Source organism: Semicossyphus pulcher, unplaced genomic scaffold (assembly GCF_022749685.1).
Source record: "Semicossyphus pulcher isolate SPU_LCO1_2020_fin unplaced genomic scaffold, fSemPul1.0.p SCAF_8, whole genome shotgun sequence".
Classification (NCBI taxonomy): domain Eukaryota; kingdom Metazoa; phylum Chordata; class Actinopteri; order Labriformes; family Labridae; genus Semicossyphus; species Semicossyphus pulcher.
Window position 1 is genome coordinate 9,828,814 of NW_027211759.1, and position 20,047 is coordinate 9,848,860.

The following is a 20,047-nucleotide window of genomic DNA, read 5'->3' on the forward strand; positions in this document are numbered from 1 at the left end:
CCCAAATTGCCCCTTCGTCTGTCTGACGGGTGGTCTTTTTTCTATTCTTCTACAACACTAGCGCAGTTACAAAGCTTTTTTTTTTTCCTATTGTCTCCATCTTTTTCTATCTTTTCTTTCCTTTTCTTCCTCTGCTGTGTTTGTTGGTGAAGGCTGGATGACAACAAATTGATCCAGCCGGTGTCAGACGGGGATGTGTGAGTCGAGTCTGAGTGGTTCGGGCCTCCGAGTGTCACGTTTCTCTCGGCCCTCCTGAAGTGTGGCTTTTTCCCAAACAATGCATTTGCACCCAGGAGTCTTCCGAACTGTCTTTCTCTCGACACACACGTATTATTAAAGCCTCAAAAGTAGTTTGCGACAGTGTGCAAAGCCAGTATCATAAAGAGGAAGTGCTAGCCTCTTCCACATCCTCTCATTTGCGTTTATCTTCCCTTTCCGACCCGATGACATGTTATTTTCTTTCAAAGCCACTGTTTGAAGCTGAGTGCAGTCAGACCTTCAGCGTTGATAGAAATCACAAGAGGCTGTATTCAGATTGAGTGCAGCCCTTTGCTTCCGTTATCGCTGTTTTGACAGTTTACGGACTCGACATCAGTTCAGGAACTCAATTCAAGCTGAAGTCAATCCCACTGTGTCGAGTGCTAAAGGTAAGCTTATTCCAAAATCACTTTCTGTTTATGACCTCGTTTGAAAGTTACTGTCAACCCCAGGAAAAGGAAGCCACACACGCATAAAACACACAGGAAAGGAGAAGTTGCCGAGCAGGGCTTTTCTCTCTTCTCCAGATCCAGGAAACAACAACGTGACACGCTCCAGGTCACGTCTGCTTTGTCAGACTGTGTTGCTTTATGTGTTCGTCTCAAACGCTAAGATTGAAAATGTTCAGAGGCAGAGGTTCAGCCCGTGGCAGATCTGTGGGGATCTACAGTGCTTCATCTGTTGAGAGCGAGGTGTGCATCTGAAAAACAGAAAAGGAAGTGAGGGAGCTAAACATCTTCCTTTTTCAGTTTGACAAGTTTTCGACCAGTTCAGTTGGATTTTTTTGCTCCTACAAACTTCTGAGCACCCATAGTCTTCAAAACTCCTTTTAAAACCAAACTCCAAAGTGAACTCTATTGAGCACAAGTTTATCTTTGTACCTAAAAAGCTGAAATTTAAAGATTTTCACACAGCAGTATAAGCCTCCTGGCAGCACCGTCATCATTTTCCTCTGCTGGTCAGTGAGTCGAGCAATAAGGTCAAGGAGCCCCTGCTGAGAGAGAGACTTTCTGCCCAAGATGTTGATGGAGAAAGTGTTTCTTTATTCTCCTGTGGTTTGTATTAAAAGCACGTCTTCGCAGCTGATAAAGCACAGCTGACTCCTCTGCAGGTTTTGTCGACAGGTGGAGAATATCTCACCTTGAGGAGAGCCGATGGAGGCTGATATCTTTGAGTATCACAAAGAAGAAAACCCAGTGGATATCGAGGCTTTTCAAGGTACGCCTGCACATTTGTATTTATATTGTCCATTTGAGATCACAGGTTTAACGAATCTATCTTACTACAATACTCACATATACTCAGACACTAAAAGAGTTTCTGGTGGCTGTAGTAATTATGTAATTTCATATTTCAAGACTTAAACATTGAAAATGTACAACTTCCAGTCTCAAATGACCTTCCTGAGTTATCCTTTAATGGAACATATCACTAGTTTTGCATGTTTTAGGTTATTTTCCAAAAATAACACAAACATGAGACAATAGTTTCACTCTGTGATACCTGTGGAGTTGCTTAGCGTAATTTACAGTTAAAAATATTTCTCACACTGGTGCTCTGTGCAGGCCCTCATACAGCCTACTGCCTGAAACGACTCACTCAGCTCTGTCCCTTTAAGAAACCCCGTCCCTACAAGCCAGCTTTCTTCTGATTTGCCAACTTTATGAGCAGAGCTGTTGAGCAGAATGGTTGAGTGAAAAAAAATTCCAAGGCAGACTGAGCTGCTGGGTGGGCGTGCCCTTGAACTGTGCTAGAGGCAGGAAGTTCTGCTGTGTCTTGGGCAGATGCCCAAATGTGGAGTTCCTCCACCTTGTGACGTCACAAATTGAAGCGTCTGGAGAAGTTTTTTAGCAGGGGATAACTCCAACATACATTTACCTACAGATTTAAAACTTCACCAACGTGTGAACAAGTGTGGACATCCAACATTGTAACACTGTATACTATGTCTTCAAATGTGAAACAGCATAATACCCCCTCTGTAAACAAATCTTTTTTTCTTCTAAAAAGTAGTCACTGTTCACTTTTTTTTTTTTAATGTTAAAATATATAAGCAGTTATGAGTTGTGTAACCTCCTCACGATGAACATCGAGTTCTACGTACTCTATTGTCATGAGGAAGACAGTGAAGACATTTGCATGTCTGTTCTTAAAACTGCAATAACTGATTTTTTGGATGAAATACTTGACAAGCTTTTTGGTCAACTTTTAAGTTGCCTTTACATCCAGCAGACAGAGAGCCCCATCATTATTATTATATTTAGAAACTAAAATCCATCTACCAGATCAATGCTAGTCTTGCATTCACTGTCCTTTCAACTATGGTTTGGTCTCCACCAGCTCCCCGGTAAAATATCCGACCCTGTAGCTGTTCTCTAGCTAGTTGTTTACTTGGCCTCGTTGCAGGTATATTGGGGTTTATCGGAACCTTTTTGCTTAGAGTTGGCTTTACCTCGAAACAAGTAAAGAGAAGGTAAAAACTGGAAAGTTGTTTGAAGTAAAAAACCAAAACAATGAGCTGACAGGGTGCTGTGCTGCAGAGTTGGGTGTTCACGGTCACATAGTCTGCCCTTATGTAGTGTCTTTCTAGCCTTAGGAACACTAAAGTGCTTCACAGTATGCCATTTAGCCGATTCACAGACACCTTCATACACTCCTTCCATTTATTTTTATACTGCATTGAAAGAAACGTTACCATTGCCCCCCCCTGGGATAGTATGAAATATACATTAAAAATTGCATGTAGGCCAGGCATTAAAAATGTAATGTATACAGTATGTGTGTGTGTTGTAGTAAAGCAAACACATGGGTGTTTCCTTTAACTAATTAAAATATTCAAAGACATTGTACAACTATGTAAAACAGGCTGTATCTCACCAATCAATTTTTAAAAATATATTTACACAGGAGGGAAGCAGAAGCTCATTCAGCCAACGTCTTTAAAAGATCCCAAGCTTGAAAAACTAAAGGAGGTAAGAGATTATTTCCTGTTTTGTCTGAATCTGTGTTTCGTATCTAACATTCACAGTAACATCACAACCATCTTCCAGGACTGCCACAGATCCAGGACTCCCAGTGTGTCCTTAATGGGCTGGAGATAAATGCTACACAGGAAATACATTAAAGAGTTTGCATGTGTGTGTGCAGCAAAGAGCATGAATACTATCTGATGCAGGGAGAGAGGTGGAAGGATCAGTGAAATTTTAATGAACATAATTATCAGAGGTGAGGGGTGACACATCAGAGAGTCACGACGAGGAGGCGGTTGAGTCGCTGGATGTGACTTTAAAACACATTTTGACTGACAGCACAAGTGCTCTGTGCAAGTGACATTAAATGAATAAATAACTAGATGTAGCTCGTGTCTAGAGTTTTGAGGTACAAACTAATGAAATATTGCTTATTAAGGAGGGGTAATCTATATTTGTCATGATTTCTATCAACTTCAGGAGCACATTATCTCTCAAAATTGATGTAGAGAATTAAAAAAAACTAGGTTTCACGCTGTTTTTCATTTGGCACACGGAAAAATGTAGACAAGCAGATGAAAGGGTTTGATGTGTCTGACTGATGAATTGTGTCTTGCCAGGCATTGGTTTATTGGATCAATAGCACTCTGAAACAGGAGCACATAGTGGTTCAGACTCTGGAGGAGGATCTGTATGATGGACTGGTGCTTCATCACCTGCTGTGTGAGTTAATACACATTTGTATGATTGCTCTGTCATCCCTGGTATTTAATTTATCATCGCCTTATTAATCATTTTTTAAATTTGAAGATGAAAACCAACAAATGATTCCCCTTGTTGTTAAACTAAAAGCTGTCATTCCTAAATAATCAAAACACATTCCTTGCCAGTTAAACTCTAACCTTACAGATGGTAATTTCCTGAATTCGACAGCCAGGTTGGCGGGTGTGAAATTGTCCGTGGAGGAGATGGCACTCACCGCCACGGCTCAGATACGCAAGCTGGAGGTGGTCCTGGAGGAGTTAGACAAGAGACTGGGCCTACAGGACAGCAGCCAGATCAAGTGGAACGTCAAACGTGAGTCATGCCGCTGACTGGGACAACAGAGCAACAAGTGAACAAATGTTCTGTTCTGGCACTGACTTCAAATTACAACAGGATTTGGTGCTAGCTCAAGGCTGCCATGCTTGCATACACCAACTGTTGAGGATTTTGGTGGATATAAAATCGGTTTTGATCTACTATTTAAATGTGAAATTTTATTGTTAGGACTGTAAGACATAACTGGATATGACAGGTCTCATGGATTCAATTCAGCATATTCACACGACAGCCATTTTCCTCAATTGCTCAGGGAAGCTAAAATGCTGGGTAATGACAACTTGCTGTGTTTCAGGTTTGCAACAGATGTGAATGTAGGGAATTTAAACAATCACTATTATTTCACAGCTTCCCACTCGATTAACAACTGAAAAAACAATGGATAGTGAATTTGAGGGGATACTGAGCAACATTTTTTTCTTTAAACTTATTCAAGACAACGGCTAATGTAAGCACTCTTCCACTTTCAAGGTTAGTTGTACACTTCAGTGTCAGTTAGTCACTAGGATCCTAGCTAACATTACCATAGTGTTACATGATACAATAGGAAAAGCAATAGGTAACTACTTAGATAGCTGTAATGTTAACTAGCTAACAGTAACATTACCTAGATAACAGTAACGTTGGTTAGCGAACAGTAACGTTAGCTAGATAACTGTTATGTTAGCTATCTTACAGTAACGTTAGCTAGATTGCAGTAACGTTAGCTAGATAACTGTTATGTTAGCTATCTTACAGTAACGTTAGCTAGATTGCAGTAACGTTAGCTAGATAACTGTTATGTTAGCTATCTTACAGTAACGTTAGATAACTGTTATGTTAGCTATCTTACAGTAACGTTACCTAGATTGCAGTAACGTTAGCTAGATTACAGTAGTGTTAGTTAGCTTGTAATATCTGGAAACTGGTTAAATGCTAACTTTGGGTTAGCTGTTACTGAATGAGTTTATCAACATCATTTTACCTCCAAATATTCCCTTCCAGATTTTCAGTATCCATTGTCTTTTCAGTTGCTGATCAAGAAGCACTATAATATATTTATTTTATAAAGATTTGTCAGATTCCCAATATTATTTGCAATCCTTGAATGAGGGTGGAAAGCTTGTTCTTGTTGTCTGTAAGTCCAATTTGAGAATCCTGAGAATATTTTAAACATGAATTTTTAACCTTTTTTTACCACTTCAAATTTATCGTCCAGGCGATATCAATTGTATTTAGTTTGATGGCACCCCTCGTTAAGGTGTTGTTAACAGCAATTGTGGTTTAATACTACAGCAAGCTTCTTTATCAGTGATACAAAAAACACAGCAGTTGGTGCATAATTCAATAGTGCAGCCCCGACAACTACTGGTTTTAATGAAAAAGATAATAATCCACCTTTTTCCATCATATCATGAGCACTGTGGTCTGATATCTGCACACACCCTGATAGTGTTCTTGAAGAAGAAAGGTACAGTTATTTTAGTTACCTTGCTGAGACATTGGACATGTTGCAGCCTGTTGCCTATTTCTTCCACTGCTTCCTGGAATATCTAAAGTGCCAAAAAATTGTAGATGCAATCATACTGAATTATTGCAGCTAGCACTAACCTCTTTTGCCAGTTACTGCTCAGATACAGCCAAAGCCTGGTATAAATTTAAAAACTGTAACATTGGATTACATGCTACGGTGTTTCCAAAAAGGGGATTATACTCATGGAAATCTGAGGAATTATGCATATTTGTATTTAAAGAACAGTTAGATGTTAATTTGTTTTAGATTCAGCTTCTTTTGGCCTTCCTTTGCTCTCATTCGGGGAGGTGGTGAGCTCTGTCATAACAGTACTAGTTGTTGTTTTTTCTCAGCGTGTGTATTTTGTTCTCCTCTGTTCGCCTGTCAGTCATCCACAACAAAGACCTTCTGGCCACTATTCATCTGCTGGTTTCCATGGTGAGAAGTTTCCAGCCTGACCTGGATTTACCACCGAATGTGAAGGTTGAAGTTGTAGTTGTGGAAGTGAGTTTCAGCTCAAGCTTTAAGCCATTTTTCTGCTGCAAAATTAAACACACCTATTATGGAATTAAAGCTAAATTATTGATCACGTTGATTAACATCCAGGTCAACAAGACTGGAATCAAATCAGATGTTCAGACGGAGTTCCTAACAGAAGCAAGGTGAACAGATCTCTGTCCTGTACGATTGTGTGGATGTAAAAATTCAGACGCCTTATCATATTTTTGGGATTTTTCAACAGAGATGCAGGCCCAGACTCCCTGGGGAATACTGAAAGTGAGTACAGAGTGGTAGCTAGAACCGATGTGACATGCTGAATGCCATCGAAGCTGCTCTTTATCCTACACTGGTTTTAAAACGCACTTTTCTGGTTGTCTGGTCACCCAGGGGAAGATGCCATCGAGGAGCTGCTGAAGCTGGAGCCTCACAAGGTCAACACGGTGAAGAAGGTATGATGAGGAGAGGAGGAGGGAGTACTGAGGTAGTTTAGGGAGATAACTCTCATCTCCACTGATGGTGAGAAAGCAAATGTTATGGTGTTCAAAAAGGAAATAAATAAGTATATTTTTGTACATACATATAAGCATAAATAATATCAAACATAACATGAATATATGAGGGCTCTATAGTACAGGCTTATCATATCAGGTAAGACCAAGTTATATTTTGAACTTCCTAACCTTATTTTTTCCATTTTCAGGCAATGTTACACTTTGTCAACCAGAATATGTCGACCATGGGTCTGCAGGTGGCTGATATGGAAAAACAGGTACAAAAAAAAAAGACTCACAGATGACTTCCCCTGAGATTATATCACCTTCCTTGGTCGGGCTCCAATGTCCTGTGTATTTTCTGTTTAGTTTGCTGACGGTGTGATTCTGCTGCTGCTCATCGGACAGCTGGAGGGATTCTTCATCCCGCTCCATGACTTCAACCTGACCCCTGTCAATCCTTCTGAGATGGTACGGTTTGGATTCTTTGCATGTTAGTAAGGGAAGTGCATCCTCAGTGAACACTGGACAGAGACAGAAACACATAGCCCTTATAGTTAGTATATACTGTTAACGTCATGATCATCATCATCCTTCTGTCTATAGATTCTCACAGATGGTGTTGGTTTTATTTGCAATTTAAAATCAAACAATCAAGAAGAATCCAGTCTCACTTTGTAGTCTTTTTATTTATAACTGATATTTTAAGGAAGTGCAGATGTACACAGAAGCTGTTATTCTAATTTAAGATCATAATCTAATTTCCCACAAGAGCAAAGTAGTTAATGAGCTACAGAGCTAAAACCTGATCCAAATTGGTGCCTATTACAATGTAGGATATGATTAAATTACTATTTAAAAATTCCCATTATAAAAGTAGATGCATAATCACTGCTGTGTTATGGCTCACTTATAATGATATCTTTGATCTCACTTGAAACAGATGAGTCTATGAAAAAGTCTTTATATCACAGATACGATGAGCTTAAGAATAACTTACAACCTAAAGAAACTCTGTTTAGACTGTTTGAAACCTTAACCCTGAAATTCTAGCGATAAGAGATGTATTAAATTAACCTGGTCCATTATTCATTCGTAAGATTATGTCTAACACGGGTGTGATGCAACAAAATTGGTTTATAAAGTCTTTATGATGATTTATGATGCCAAATTTTGGGTTTTACACAATATTTTTTTGAAGGCAAATATTAAAGTTGATTTTAAAAATCATCAAAACTCAACAAATGTTCCGACTAGGAAAATAGATTTTGTTTACTGATAAATAAAAATGCCTGAAATAATTCTACTTCACATACTTGATATAAATCCCAATTATTTCTTCTCTTACGAGGCGGAAGGAGCTCATGCCAAACTGCTTATTTGTTCCATTAAACTCTTTTATTCAATGCCTTGAAAAGAGAAAAAAAAGGTCAAATATTTTGGGAAATTGCCAAATAAAATCTTGCCAAGAAAACAAGTAAAAAGGCTATCAATAAAACTCTCATTTCTCGAGTGCCAGTTCGGCTGCCAAATCGTTCGCCCCATACACAGAGGCTACAGTACTCAATGCGGTGGCCCTGGGTGTGACTCCAACCCTCGACCCCTTGGCTCGTGTCGTCCCCACTCTCTCTTCCCCTGCTTCCGACATTATCCACTGTCCCCTCTCTCTAAATAAAGGCATTAAAGGCCAAATTTTTTTTTAAAAAAACAACAACTCTCATTTCTGTAAGTACCAAGCTAGAACTAGGATTAGCTTAGCCTATAGCATACAGAAGAGTAGTAGGGGAAAACAGCTAGCCTTGCTCTGCCAAAAGTTGAAATATTAAACTACCAGCACCTCTGAGGCTCCTTAATGAAACACATTTCATGTTGTTTGTTTAATCCACACACATACAGTTATGTAGACATGACAAATTACCTACTTGAACTGTGTGCAGCTTCCTGTTTTCATGCTAGGCTAAGCTAATCTCTTCCGTTTTAGCTCCAAACTTAACGGCCGATAAGGAGAGCAGAATCAGTGTTGTCATCTAACCAACGACTGTATAATTTGGTTTTTGAACTACTGTTTTGAAGCCTTGAGTTTCTTGGAGGAAGAAATGACCATATTTGGAAGAGATGGTGGATCTGTATTGTGAGCCTGGTAGTGACTTGTCAATCACAGGTAGCCACAACCTAAAGCCTATTATTAGACTTCATACTGTACAATCAGACTAATTTACACCCAGTGGAGCTGCTGCCTTTGGTTTTAAGAAAGAATGTAGGTTTAAAAATAGAGAAAACAAAAACCGTTTAATAGCAGCGTCAAATAAATTGTTCTACCAAAACTATACTAAACTTTACTAAAGTAGTAAATGTGTAACATCAGACAACAGAATTAAATCTGAATTCATTTAGAAGAAAGCCTGGTGTCTGTTTTTTGTGGTTGACATTTTAATCTCTTTGACCTCCAGCTTCACAATGTGACCTTGGCCTTAGACCTCCTGAATGACACCGGCCTCCAAGTCTCCAGTGTTGATCCACAAGGTGAGGAAATACACACTGTGCACAAGACACAAACTCCCCCCTTTGCTGATAACAGATTTTACTCACACAAATTAAAATGCCAGGCACAGAGGAGGAAAAAAACGAAAACAGAAGGCCTGGGAGTAAAATGATTGCAGCAGAAAACCCCCCCCACTTCAGCTTGAAGACAGCAATGTCAACCTAATTCATATGATTTCCTCTAATCAGAGCCTTTTTCTGTGCGACAGGGAAACGCCAAAATCTGTTTGTGTGTCAGGTGAGGAGGAGGGAGGTCACTCCTGTAGTTTGAGTTAATCACCACTGCTCGTTGGAGTGTGGGTTTGTCAGTGTTTGGGAGAGAAAGATGGAATTGCAACCCCGAATATGAATGAGTCCGACTCGTGGCTCGATGAGTATCACTGCGGATGATTGGCTCAGTCCGAGGTCATCATCATTCATTTAGAGAGGAGCAGCGAGGGAGACGGTCTCAAGGGGACGATGTCGCTCTGGTGCCGGCTGATAGACACAGGGATTCAACCTACCGCTACGGCTTTATCTACTCTGTGTGTGAATGTGTGTGTGTGTGTGTGTGTGTGTGTGTGTGTGTCTGACTGGAGGAAGATATCCTATCTGTATTCATGAGCACTGCTACTGTAAACCTCCCACTTATCAGACAGATCCCGAGAATATTCTCACTGTATCTCTACTCAAATTGTCAGTTTCAATTTGCGTCTGCCTGTTATCAGATTTCAAACTGTAAAATAACAAGTTCATGATTTGTGGTATAAAAGTACGAGTCTGAGCATTACAGTACAGAATCAGATTTTAGGTGCATCTATAGATTGGAGGTATACTGTCAAGTGTTGGTGCCAGTGTATTAGAAGCTCGGTAGCCGACCGGACCTAACTTGCCACCTGCTGGAGAAAAGCATCAGGAAATAAAAAAAACAGTAGTTCTTTTGACACTGCGGTTCCGCTACAGCGCCATAACAAAGCTCTGCTGCCATGCTGCCTTTGCCATTTTACACTGGACCAAGCAACGCCGGCGTTAAGCCACCCCAGTGTGTGTTTTTACATGGCGCTGCGAAAGCAAAACGTGCGCTAGGTGTAAACAAACAGCGCGTGCTTCACATACAAGGCGCTGTTCCGCTCTGCCTCTGTTACTACCTCCGATGCCGGCTCAGAGGCAGAACAACTTCGCCCCCACCATTTCGTCTCCGTGTGTTTTACATAAAAGACGAGACGTCATAATAATCCTGCCTTGAACTGGCAGTATAAAGAGTGTGAAACAATTTAAAGATTATTTTTTTGGCCTTTCATGCCTTTATTGAGAGAGGACAGTGGATAGTGTTGGAAAAAGGTGAATAGAGTGGGGATTACACTCGGGCGGGAGTTGAACCCAGGGCCGCCGCATTAAGGACTACAGCCTCTCTATATGGCTGCCGATTTAACCGCTAAGCGCCAAAACAATGAACATTTTAAACAAATTACAATCAAATCCAAAATGCCAAAAAAAACCAACAACACTATTTTGACACCTCTCACAGTTGAAGTCAGAGGACTTAATAAAGTATTACTAAATCTTTACTTATGTATGTCCAGTTTATACAACTTTAGGTTTCAATTTTTTGAAGTTTTATCTTAAAACTATACTCAGGTGCTCATGGACAGTGAAACAGATTTTACTTGCAGTAATCTTGTCCATTGGACTCGGACTGCCAAGGCCTCATTTAAACCTCTAATAAGCTAAAAATATCTTTTAGTAGCTCATCACTTTTATGACATTTGCATAAAGGAAAATAAAGTTTAATGCGTGATTACAGCAAGAAAAACATGTTTCAATGTACACATGGGAATAAGAGAGATGTTATTTTAGGACAGACATGAAGAAAAATTAAACTATCCCTTAATACTACAGCTTATAATGATATAATATGTACCAGATATTAAATTCTGCGACCAACTTTATTAACTGCGGTGAAATATTGGCAGCTGGTCAAATCATCAATCAGAGAGGTTTCGATGTAGAAGAGAGGCCAGCGAGATCAGAACTGGTGTGAGTCCCTGCAGTCCTCAGTTTGTTGTGCAGCAACTTAACTCACCCGCACTTAGCTTTGACGTCCACCTCATCGAAAACCTTCAGGATGAACGGCAGCGCTGACTGTGAGCCAGAGCTGATCGGCCAGCATCAGCTCCCTGCCTCGCTAATGCTCGCGTAGGTGAAAGGGAGCCAATCTCCCCAGCTGGGTTTTATAAGAATAGCAGATGGGTTATGTAAGGCTATTATAGCGGAATATTAAGGTTTGGGGACGAGAGGTTTAACAATCACATGTGGGTGTAATGTTTTGGTGTTCATGTGGCGTAAACAAATCAAAAATGAGAGGAGCGAAATAGAGTGACTGACTCAGTGAGTTACCAACTCGTTCAAGTGTGTGAATCAATCAATAGCAAATGGATCTACTTCGCCTCCCTGCAGGTACGTTATCGACAACATGCTCTGTGTTCCCTCTGAGCTCGAGCCTCTCTTTCACCATCACTAAAACTTCCTCCACCATATCGCCCGCCAGCCGTTCAGCCGGTGACTGTGAAGTAAATCCCCAACACGATAACTGTTAATGTAAGGACCAGCGCAATTAATCTAAGCCAGGAGCAAGTGGCTAATTTAATTCATTTTTAGTGTCTTTTTAATTACCGGCATAATTGCTGTGAAGGAATGAGGGATCCCGGCACTCAGGGGCTAAAACGGGAGCGCGCTGCGTGCATTAATTAGGTTAGCCGCTGGTGGAGTCGATCTTTCTGTCACATTCATTCAGTTAGTGCCTCTCACATCAGAGATTATGTGGGGGTCTCATCTCGTGAAGGACATATTAATTAAATTTCCATCAAATGTTTTGGTTTTTTGTGTCCTCCTGATCTATGACCTGTAAGCATGGATTGTGAGAAGACGTTATTAGCTAATGTTGCTGAAAGCATCCTCGTGCTCTCGCTGCCTCAGGTGCTGATGGTGCTGTATAAATACTTACTAAATCCTTCCTTGTGTTGTGTGACAGATATTGTCTCGCAGGACGTTGGTGCCACCTTGAAAATCCTGTACGCCCTCTTCAAGAAGCACAAAGGGAAGTAAGGAGGAGACAAGCGAAGAGGACGTCAGCAAGAAGAAATACGAAAGGAGAAGAAGATGGGTGTTTGGTCAGCTTATTTGTCTTCTGACTTTAAACTATGTGAAATTGATTATTATTTAAACGGTGCAGTCGGCTGGTTTTAGACGATTGATGGTGCTCTTAAGATACTTTAAAATCACTGCAAGAAGCCTAAGTAGCTTTAAGAACGTATGCATAATCAATAAGCGTCTAAGAGCCCAGTCAGCAAAATCAATTCATTTCAAATAGATGGCCGCAATTAGTGGATTTGCTCATTCGTTTTAACCAACAACAAACCAACCATATCGTCACTGCTGACCTTCAAATATACAGAGAGCCAGAGAGTCCAAAATAAAGAGCACTGTGATATGTTAGGCGGAAGTGTATGGTACTATAGGTACAATAAAAATGGGGTGTTTGATTCTAATTCAATACACCTTTTTGTCCAATTCACTGAATATCTCCTCACAGTCTGTCCTGTCTGTGTGTGGGCCAGTGTTTGTACAAAGCCCTGGCTCTCTAAATGGGCAGCAAACAAAAGGGACAGGAGCAAGGCACACAGAACAACTGCATCCAATTAGCAACAGGTAGCATTTGTGCTCTGCAACCTCGCTACTCTTCCTGTTCCAAGTTTCTGCCAACAAGAAACAGAACTGCACCATAATAATAATGAAATTTACTTTTCATTACCGAGGCTAGCTTACTTTTGAGCAGCAGATGCTGCCAAATTGCTTGTCATTAGTTAGTCGTAGAGTTGTTTCCCTGCGGGGCGCTGGTTCAGCTCAGATGGTAGAGCAGGCGCTCCGTGTACAGAGGCTACAGTCCTCCATGAACTGATCGCAGGTTTGTCTCCCGGTCTACTGATCATTTGGTGCATGTCATCCCGCACTCTCTACTCCCCACATTTCCTGTTTCTCTTAAGCTGTCCTATTAAATAAAAGCAAAAGCCAGTCAAATAATTTGGGGGCGGAGCTTCAGAAGGAGCACCGAGCGGAGGGGGGATTTTGTTGGGCTTTCTCAGGTATGACCTAATCCACCTTTATTTTAACAAAATTAACTTTGAGTCTAATTTTGTTAAAGAATTTAGTTGGCAGACAAGTGCCAGTCTTTTTGCAGCTTTGCAACTTGCCACTTTCCTGTGTGTCAGCAACTTGTCGTGAATTTGACTAAAAGCACAATTCTTCACGTATTTCTAACTCAGCAAAATCAATGTCTGTGGCTGTGATCCACATGTGTGAGTGTCCCCCGGGCAAGAAACAGACACAGGCCCTGTTAGCTCATTGCCATCGATACGTGTGTGTTAATGAATGAATGAGATGCAAATTGCTCTACAAATGTACCTAATTGGAGCAATAACGAAGGCAGGTTCTGCACATTACTGGATCGTGTGGCTCACAGAGGCTGTGTCTTTAAACTGTATTGTTCTCATGGCATTTATTCCAAAATAAATTGGTCTTGTCGGTGCCACTCACTGGTCATTTATGTCTACATGGTCTTTTTAAATCTGGTTCACAGTGCAAGGACAATAGGTATACTCTATCAGAATTAGGTGGTGCAACGTGCAATTTTAGGTGTTCCCAACATCCACACTTGAAGGCCGGCCATCATCGAGAGGACGGGTGACAGAATTCTTGTTGCTAAAAGCACACATTTTCAGATCCTCCTGGAAAACATTCACGTGTTGCACTCGATTGTTCACATGAAAGGTGACAAAAAGAGTTGTGTGAAAGAATGAAAAACAAAGCCTAAGACAGAAGTTCAAACCGAGGCACCTTTCACACCTACGCACACTGGCCAAATTGCGGCGTGAAGTGGTTGTGAAAGTTAGATATCGAAAGGTCGGTCTGATTCGAAATTGGAAAGGTGTTGGTGGAGCAGGTTTCTGAAGCTATTCGACTATTAATCATCATTTCCATTTCACTCTCGCTTTGAAAAAACACAACCGTCCTTCACTGCCACTTCTCAGCAGACTGTGAATTAATTTATTTTCTGCTTGTTCCATGTGTTCCTGCTGACAGTCTGTGACCTCCTCTGTTTGTAGATTTTTGCCATTGTTTTGTGCACAACTCGATGTCCCACACATGCTTAGAGTGTGCAGCACAGGGCGATGGAGGGATGCAGACAATAGAATATGACTTAGATAAGATTTTGCAAAAGTGTTGGATTTATATAGTCGACCAGAAGTGGAAAAATACACTTAAAGAGCTAATCTGGAAGATTTCAGTTTCGCTCTCTTTCGTTGGCGGCTGCTATGGCGATAAGCGGTAATTGCGGAGCACACTTCCCAGATATCCAGACAGTGTTGCATGTGTGACGTCCACGGTTGGCTCCGGTTGTAACTCTTGATTTTCCTGGCTGACGGTTGCTTTCCTTTTTAGACTGTTTGCTTCATCTGAGTGTCGAGTTTGTTTCTTTTTCTTTGGATTTTCACTTATTTTTGAAGTTGTATCTGTAGTCATCGATCTTTTCTTTGTTTGTTCAGCCATAGTAGATTACTGTTTACTCGCAACACTTGCAGAGAGCGGAAAAGCAGCCGCTTAGCTCCGCCTACCCTCTCTGGCAGACCAACCACTGCTGGGTGATGGAAAACGCATCACTAACTGGACGCCGCTTGTGATTTGTCACCACAGACACCCAGTCTGTAATTCTGCAAATGCAAAGGCTTTCATCAGTGGGCCATAGGCTCAATCACCATTGTGTTACCTCATTCAGCGATAGATAGTGACTTAACAGACATTTATTTACATGAAAATCTTCGAGATTATTACTTTAATCGTCTTTACAAATGTATGCAAATTCTTAGCGACTGTTAGTGACGTGTAAGTGGAAATTTATAACGTCCTGAGTGTTCAATAATCTCTCTACCACTGCCTCGCTCTCTGGTTCACTTTCTGCAGAGTTCTTTGTTTTCGTCTTGCAGATATTTGTGTACAATTTTAGGACTACTAAACAGTAACAATAACCATTTTCACTTCTCACCAGTTTTCTTGCAGATGTGTTTGTTGACATTCAGGAAGCCAATTTATTCGTTTCCCACTAAGGTGATGGAAAATATTCTTCTTTATTTCCCCTGACATTTCAAAACATTTGCATAAAATTTGCTCTGCAGTCGGATGGAATCACTGCGACTGTACAGAGAGAGGGACGGACTGGGGTTGAGATTTAAAGGGACATTAAGGTGTGTGTTGCTCCTGTTCATCGTGTAGCTCGACCATTTCAGCAGATGGCTAAAGTATTATGACATCAAATCCTTTCCAATTTACAGCCATTGAACTCCTCATCCAGGGTGACTGTAAACTAGATTTTCTTATTGAAAATGAAATTGCACATCACTGTCTGAAAGCAGAATCCACTGTAGCCCTCAGTCAAACCGTGAAAAAGCAATAAAGTAGTTAAGTGCTCTTTTTATGCGTTTTAAAGCGATATTATGCAAGAATTCGTGTTTTTTTTGCAACTTTCTGCCTACAGGGCCAGAAATCTGTAACGTAAAGCATCACACACTTCTCGATGTACCTGCTCAACCCAAGTTATACCAAACCCATAGTACAAGAACAAGCATGTAGGCAATGAAAGAGACCCGAAAACTAGTCAGCCATCAGAGATTTTGAAGCTGATTTAAGGTAAATGGGTGCATAATGATGCTTTAAGGCTTCTCAGATAAACACGCTCATGTGTGCTCATTTCATACTCGCGTGTTACATCTACCATCCACGCTAACTGTTAGTTAAGGTTGTCCACATAATGTCAAGATCCCAATGATTGGCTGACAGTAATTGGATGACCACAAAGCCCACATGTGCGATCCCACACGGGGGAGCGGCCGCGCTGCACTGTCACTCCAAATGTATATGTTCGAGCCAGAATCGCTAGGAGGTATCGGAATGGTAATTTGAAATCTTGACAACGACTTGTCTGCTAACGCTGTTGCTGGTTTGCCTAACTTTGACTACAAGCTAGCGCAAGAAGACAGCCTGAGGTGAATGACGATTGGTCGATTACAGCGAAAGCAAGGTCCTGCGTAGAAACCTGCAGCTGTTCTGAACGTCCCATTTCAGAGGCGACCTTTTTTAAAAATGCAATAAACGCTGAAAAATGTGAAACCCATGCAAAATATGAGAATATCCATTCAAAAGATATGGCCTCTTTAAGTCTTAATTTAGTATGATTGTTGTGTTGGCTTTGTTTCTCTCTCCCAGTTGTCTGCCATCCGTGGTAGCAGCACACCTGTGTGCACTGTGGTTATTGGACTGCTGAGAGCACACCTGTGGAGGATCCTCATCAGCAGTTTATTTAAGTGGAGAGCTGATAGCATGCTGCTGCCAGAACACTGTCGAGACAGAAGCCTGATTTGCCTTAAAACTTCTAGTTACGGCAAATTGTTTTCAGCCTCTTAGTTTTTGTGCTTTTGTTTGGTACTCGAGGGATTTTACTTTGTACATAATTTTTTGAACGCCTCAGTAAAGAAGTCCTTCTCTGTCTCTGAGTCTGCTTCTGGGTCCTTCCATCGACCCCGTGTCACATTTGTTACATTCACCTCCACAGCCTCCTTACAGTCAGTTGTATGTGAATGTTTATAAAAACATATGTTCATATCTATCAAGTGTTTTGAGTTCAGGTGCAGTCTGTATAAAGCTTGTTTAGATATTTATCAGAGTTTTAAATGCGTATAGTAACTGTTGCACTAAATAGACAAAGCCTAGATGCATGTGACCTGCCTGTAAGGAAGTGATTTTTTTGAAGCATGGTGAATTGAATGATTTAAAAACACCATGCCCATTTGCGTGAATGGAAACTCTGTTATACGTGTCTTACAAACCTTGTTCAGAGTCATTACGGTGAATATTTGTGCTCGCTCGCCTGAATCCATCACGATAAGGATGTGAAAAGGATTACGGAATAATGAAACACTCTCCATGAATCGCTGGACCGTGTGTTTGTGCATCACTTGTGTATCTTTGACGTGTATTTGTTGGGACATACAACGACGTGAGTGAAAGTCAAGGCAGATTAATGTCTTTTAGCGACTGTATGCATAACAGCACAAAGGTCACAGCTTAGTCTGTCACCAGTTTCTAATCTATCAGAACCAACAAGGATGAATTTCAGGATAAACGGTTGAAGGATTAAATTTGTTCTGCTCCAAAAAACACCTTCTAGAGAATAAGACAGTTTCTCTTCAGGTATAAATAACATATATGGTCTATCTAGCAAGTGCAGAGAATATTCTAGAAATCTTTAAAACAATTTTTGAGGCTGTTCTGAGTATATTTTATTGCCCAAACAACAGAATTTCTCATTAAAGTGACAGACTATACTCTCACTCTGCATAGAAACTGTGCTGCAGTCCATCCAAAATGTTGACAGGAACATGAGTAATATCTGGCTCCCTTGTCACACTGAACAGATGCATCTCTCAGTGCAGGAAAAGGGGAGCAGAGCTAACAACGCAGCACCTCTCTGAGTATGCAGCAAAGGGCTGGGGGATACATACAAAAATATCACCCATCAATATTTTTTTCTGTATTGATCAGCATTGATATTTATTGCAATATATGTAAGTGATAATGCCAAACGAGGTGTTCATTATCAGGAATTAATGGATGATGTGGAGGCCAGAAGTGTCTTGCTTCTGTGGAGTTCATACATTTGTGATAACGCACACCTCACAGTGCGTTATCCCTCTTATACCATTGTCTAACCAAAAAAGAACACTATTATGTTTTTGATTACAAGCATTTTGCAATCCTAATCTAACCTTTTTTTAAAATGTTAATTATTTACTTAAATTTGATTTAACCGGGAAAAGCCTCATTGAGATTGAAAACCTCTTTTACATGAGCGTCCTGGCCAAGACAGCGGCAGCACATTTCAACAAAGTTTCAGACATACAACACATAGCAATTACAAGTCAACATATTCTGGGTCGCATAGCAGAAAGTCATCAATCAAAGCATCTACAACCTGATGCATCGCCTTTAATCTACATTTAAAAAGATAAAAAGAGAATCAGCTCCCCCAGACACTCATGAAGCAGATTCCAAGCAGCAGGAGCAGCAGACCTCAAACCCTTTTTCCCCATTTCAGGACACACTTTGGAAAATTGACAAACCTCAACTTTGATTAATACCTGAAAAAAACATTACCAAATACAAGATCCCCTGTGTTTTTCTAAGTGATTTATATTCTCCAAATAGGTTAAAAGAAACGTTGAAGCCCCTCGTTGTTATAAGATGTAAGCTTGCTAACGTGTGGCACTAATTGTAAACTGAGGCTTTGACTGTGTCTCCATTGACGGGCTGATACACAGCTAACGTTTTCACTGGAACCACATCATAGATGTTCAATTGTTAGGAATTAATTGAAACACTGCAGCCAATCGGAATCGAGTATTCACCCAGACCATGGTATAACATTTGATAATGCTGGTCTGTGGAGTATCCCGATAATAATGGAGGCCAGAAAAACACATCATTAATTCAACTCTATAATATACTTCATTAACATGCACTAAATTTGTCTATCCTACATTTTTAAGGGTGTATTTTTTAGGTAAAAGTAATTAGTTCTAACAGAAAAACTTTTAATAAACAGAATTTAGCAGTTTTGACATAAAGTTTTTGTCTCTTTTCAACAGAAACAGTATGACAAGGGGGCTAAGAGCTGAGCTGCCATTAACTAAGGTAGACTATTATGAACACCAGAATGGAGACAGTGTAGAAGAGGAGCTCAATCAAGAGTCAAAGGTCACCATCTCTATTTTTTTAACTGAACCAATCAGATCTTTACGAACCTGCAACCCACCCGGTAACAGGCCTATTCAGAGAACCGGTGAACAAGGTTAACAATATTTTATTAAATCACATTTTCTCCGTTCATAATGGGTCTTGCATCAGCGTTAAAGAATAGCAAGCATTAGCGTGCGCTGCTACTCTCAAAGATCATTATGGAGATTGTGATTGTGTTTCAAATGCACTCACTGTAGAGCAGGAGGCAGGAGGCAGGGGAGGAGGTGAAAACCACAGGAGGGAAATCAGCATTCAGTCATTTCGAGAAATACAAGATCTCCTGTGGTTTCCTAAGTGCATTCACAAATCAATTATGCTCTTGTTGTTGTTTATGATCAGATTTGATGTATTTAATGAAATATCAAAAGCTTAGGCTTGTGTCTGAAGTCGCTGTGTGAAGCAAATCTATGTAAGTGAACAAATCGCTTATTTCTGTCATTCATGTCATTTTGTAAATGACCTCTGAAAAAGTTCACTAGCAGTTTCTATCATTAAAAAAATGACTTTATCTGTGGTATTTGAATTCAGCAAGAAAAAAAAGCCGGCCATTATTTTCTCCCAAGAGTGGGCTTGTTATTTTGCCGAGAATAAATCACGCTGCATATCCACACTCGGTGCTGTGACCTAGGAGGATATAATGAAGAGTGATTTAAACTCAGCTCTGTTTACCCTCGTTTTTTTTAACGCTACAAACTCCTGATCCTCCTTGGGGAAACTTGTCCTCTGTGTTTGACCCCTCCTGAGTATTTATAGTGAGCTGGGGATTTAGAAGCTCGTACCAAAAACAGGGTCGTCTTTTTAAGACACAA

The 20,047-nt window shown here is 40.5% G+C and overlaps 1 protein-coding gene across 1 annotated transcript; it reads left to right on the forward strand.

The window, feature by feature from the left end:
- Positions 1 to 456: 456 nt before the first annotated feature.
- parvg (parvin, gamma) lies at positions 457 to 13,924 on the forward strand. Its single transcript, XM_069686457.1, has 13 exons — positions 457 to 647; positions 1,370 to 1,476; positions 3,166 to 3,230; positions 3,848 to 3,950; positions 4,161 to 4,304; positions 6,209 to 6,324; positions 6,427 to 6,482; positions 6,563 to 6,597; positions 6,709 to 6,770; positions 7,022 to 7,090; positions 7,182 to 7,283; positions 9,263 to 9,335; positions 12,364 to 13,924. The coding sequence occupies exons 2-13, from the start codon at positions 1,413 to 1,415 to the stop codon at positions 12,435 to 12,437; spliced, it is 963 nt and encodes a 320-aa protein (XP_069542558.1). The 5' UTR covers positions 457 to 647; positions 1,370 to 1,412; the 3' UTR covers positions 12,438 to 13,924.
- The last annotated feature ends 6,123 nt before the right edge of the window (positions 13,925 to 20,047 follow it).

Excerpts from the sequence above, each read along its gene's own strand:
- parvg (XM_069686457.1), top strand. The coding sequence starts at position 1,413 with ATGGAGGCTGATATCTTTGAGTATCACAAAGAAGAAAACCCAGTGGAT. Across the intron at positions 4,305-6,208 it reads GATCAAGTGGAACGTCAAAC|TCATCCACAACAAAGACCTT; the intron begins GTGAGTCATGCC and ends TTCGCCTGTCAG. Across the intron at positions 6,325-6,426 it reads TTGAAGTTGTAGTTGTGGAA|GTCAACAAGACTGGAATCAA; the intron begins GTGAGTTTCAGC and ends ATTAACATCCAG.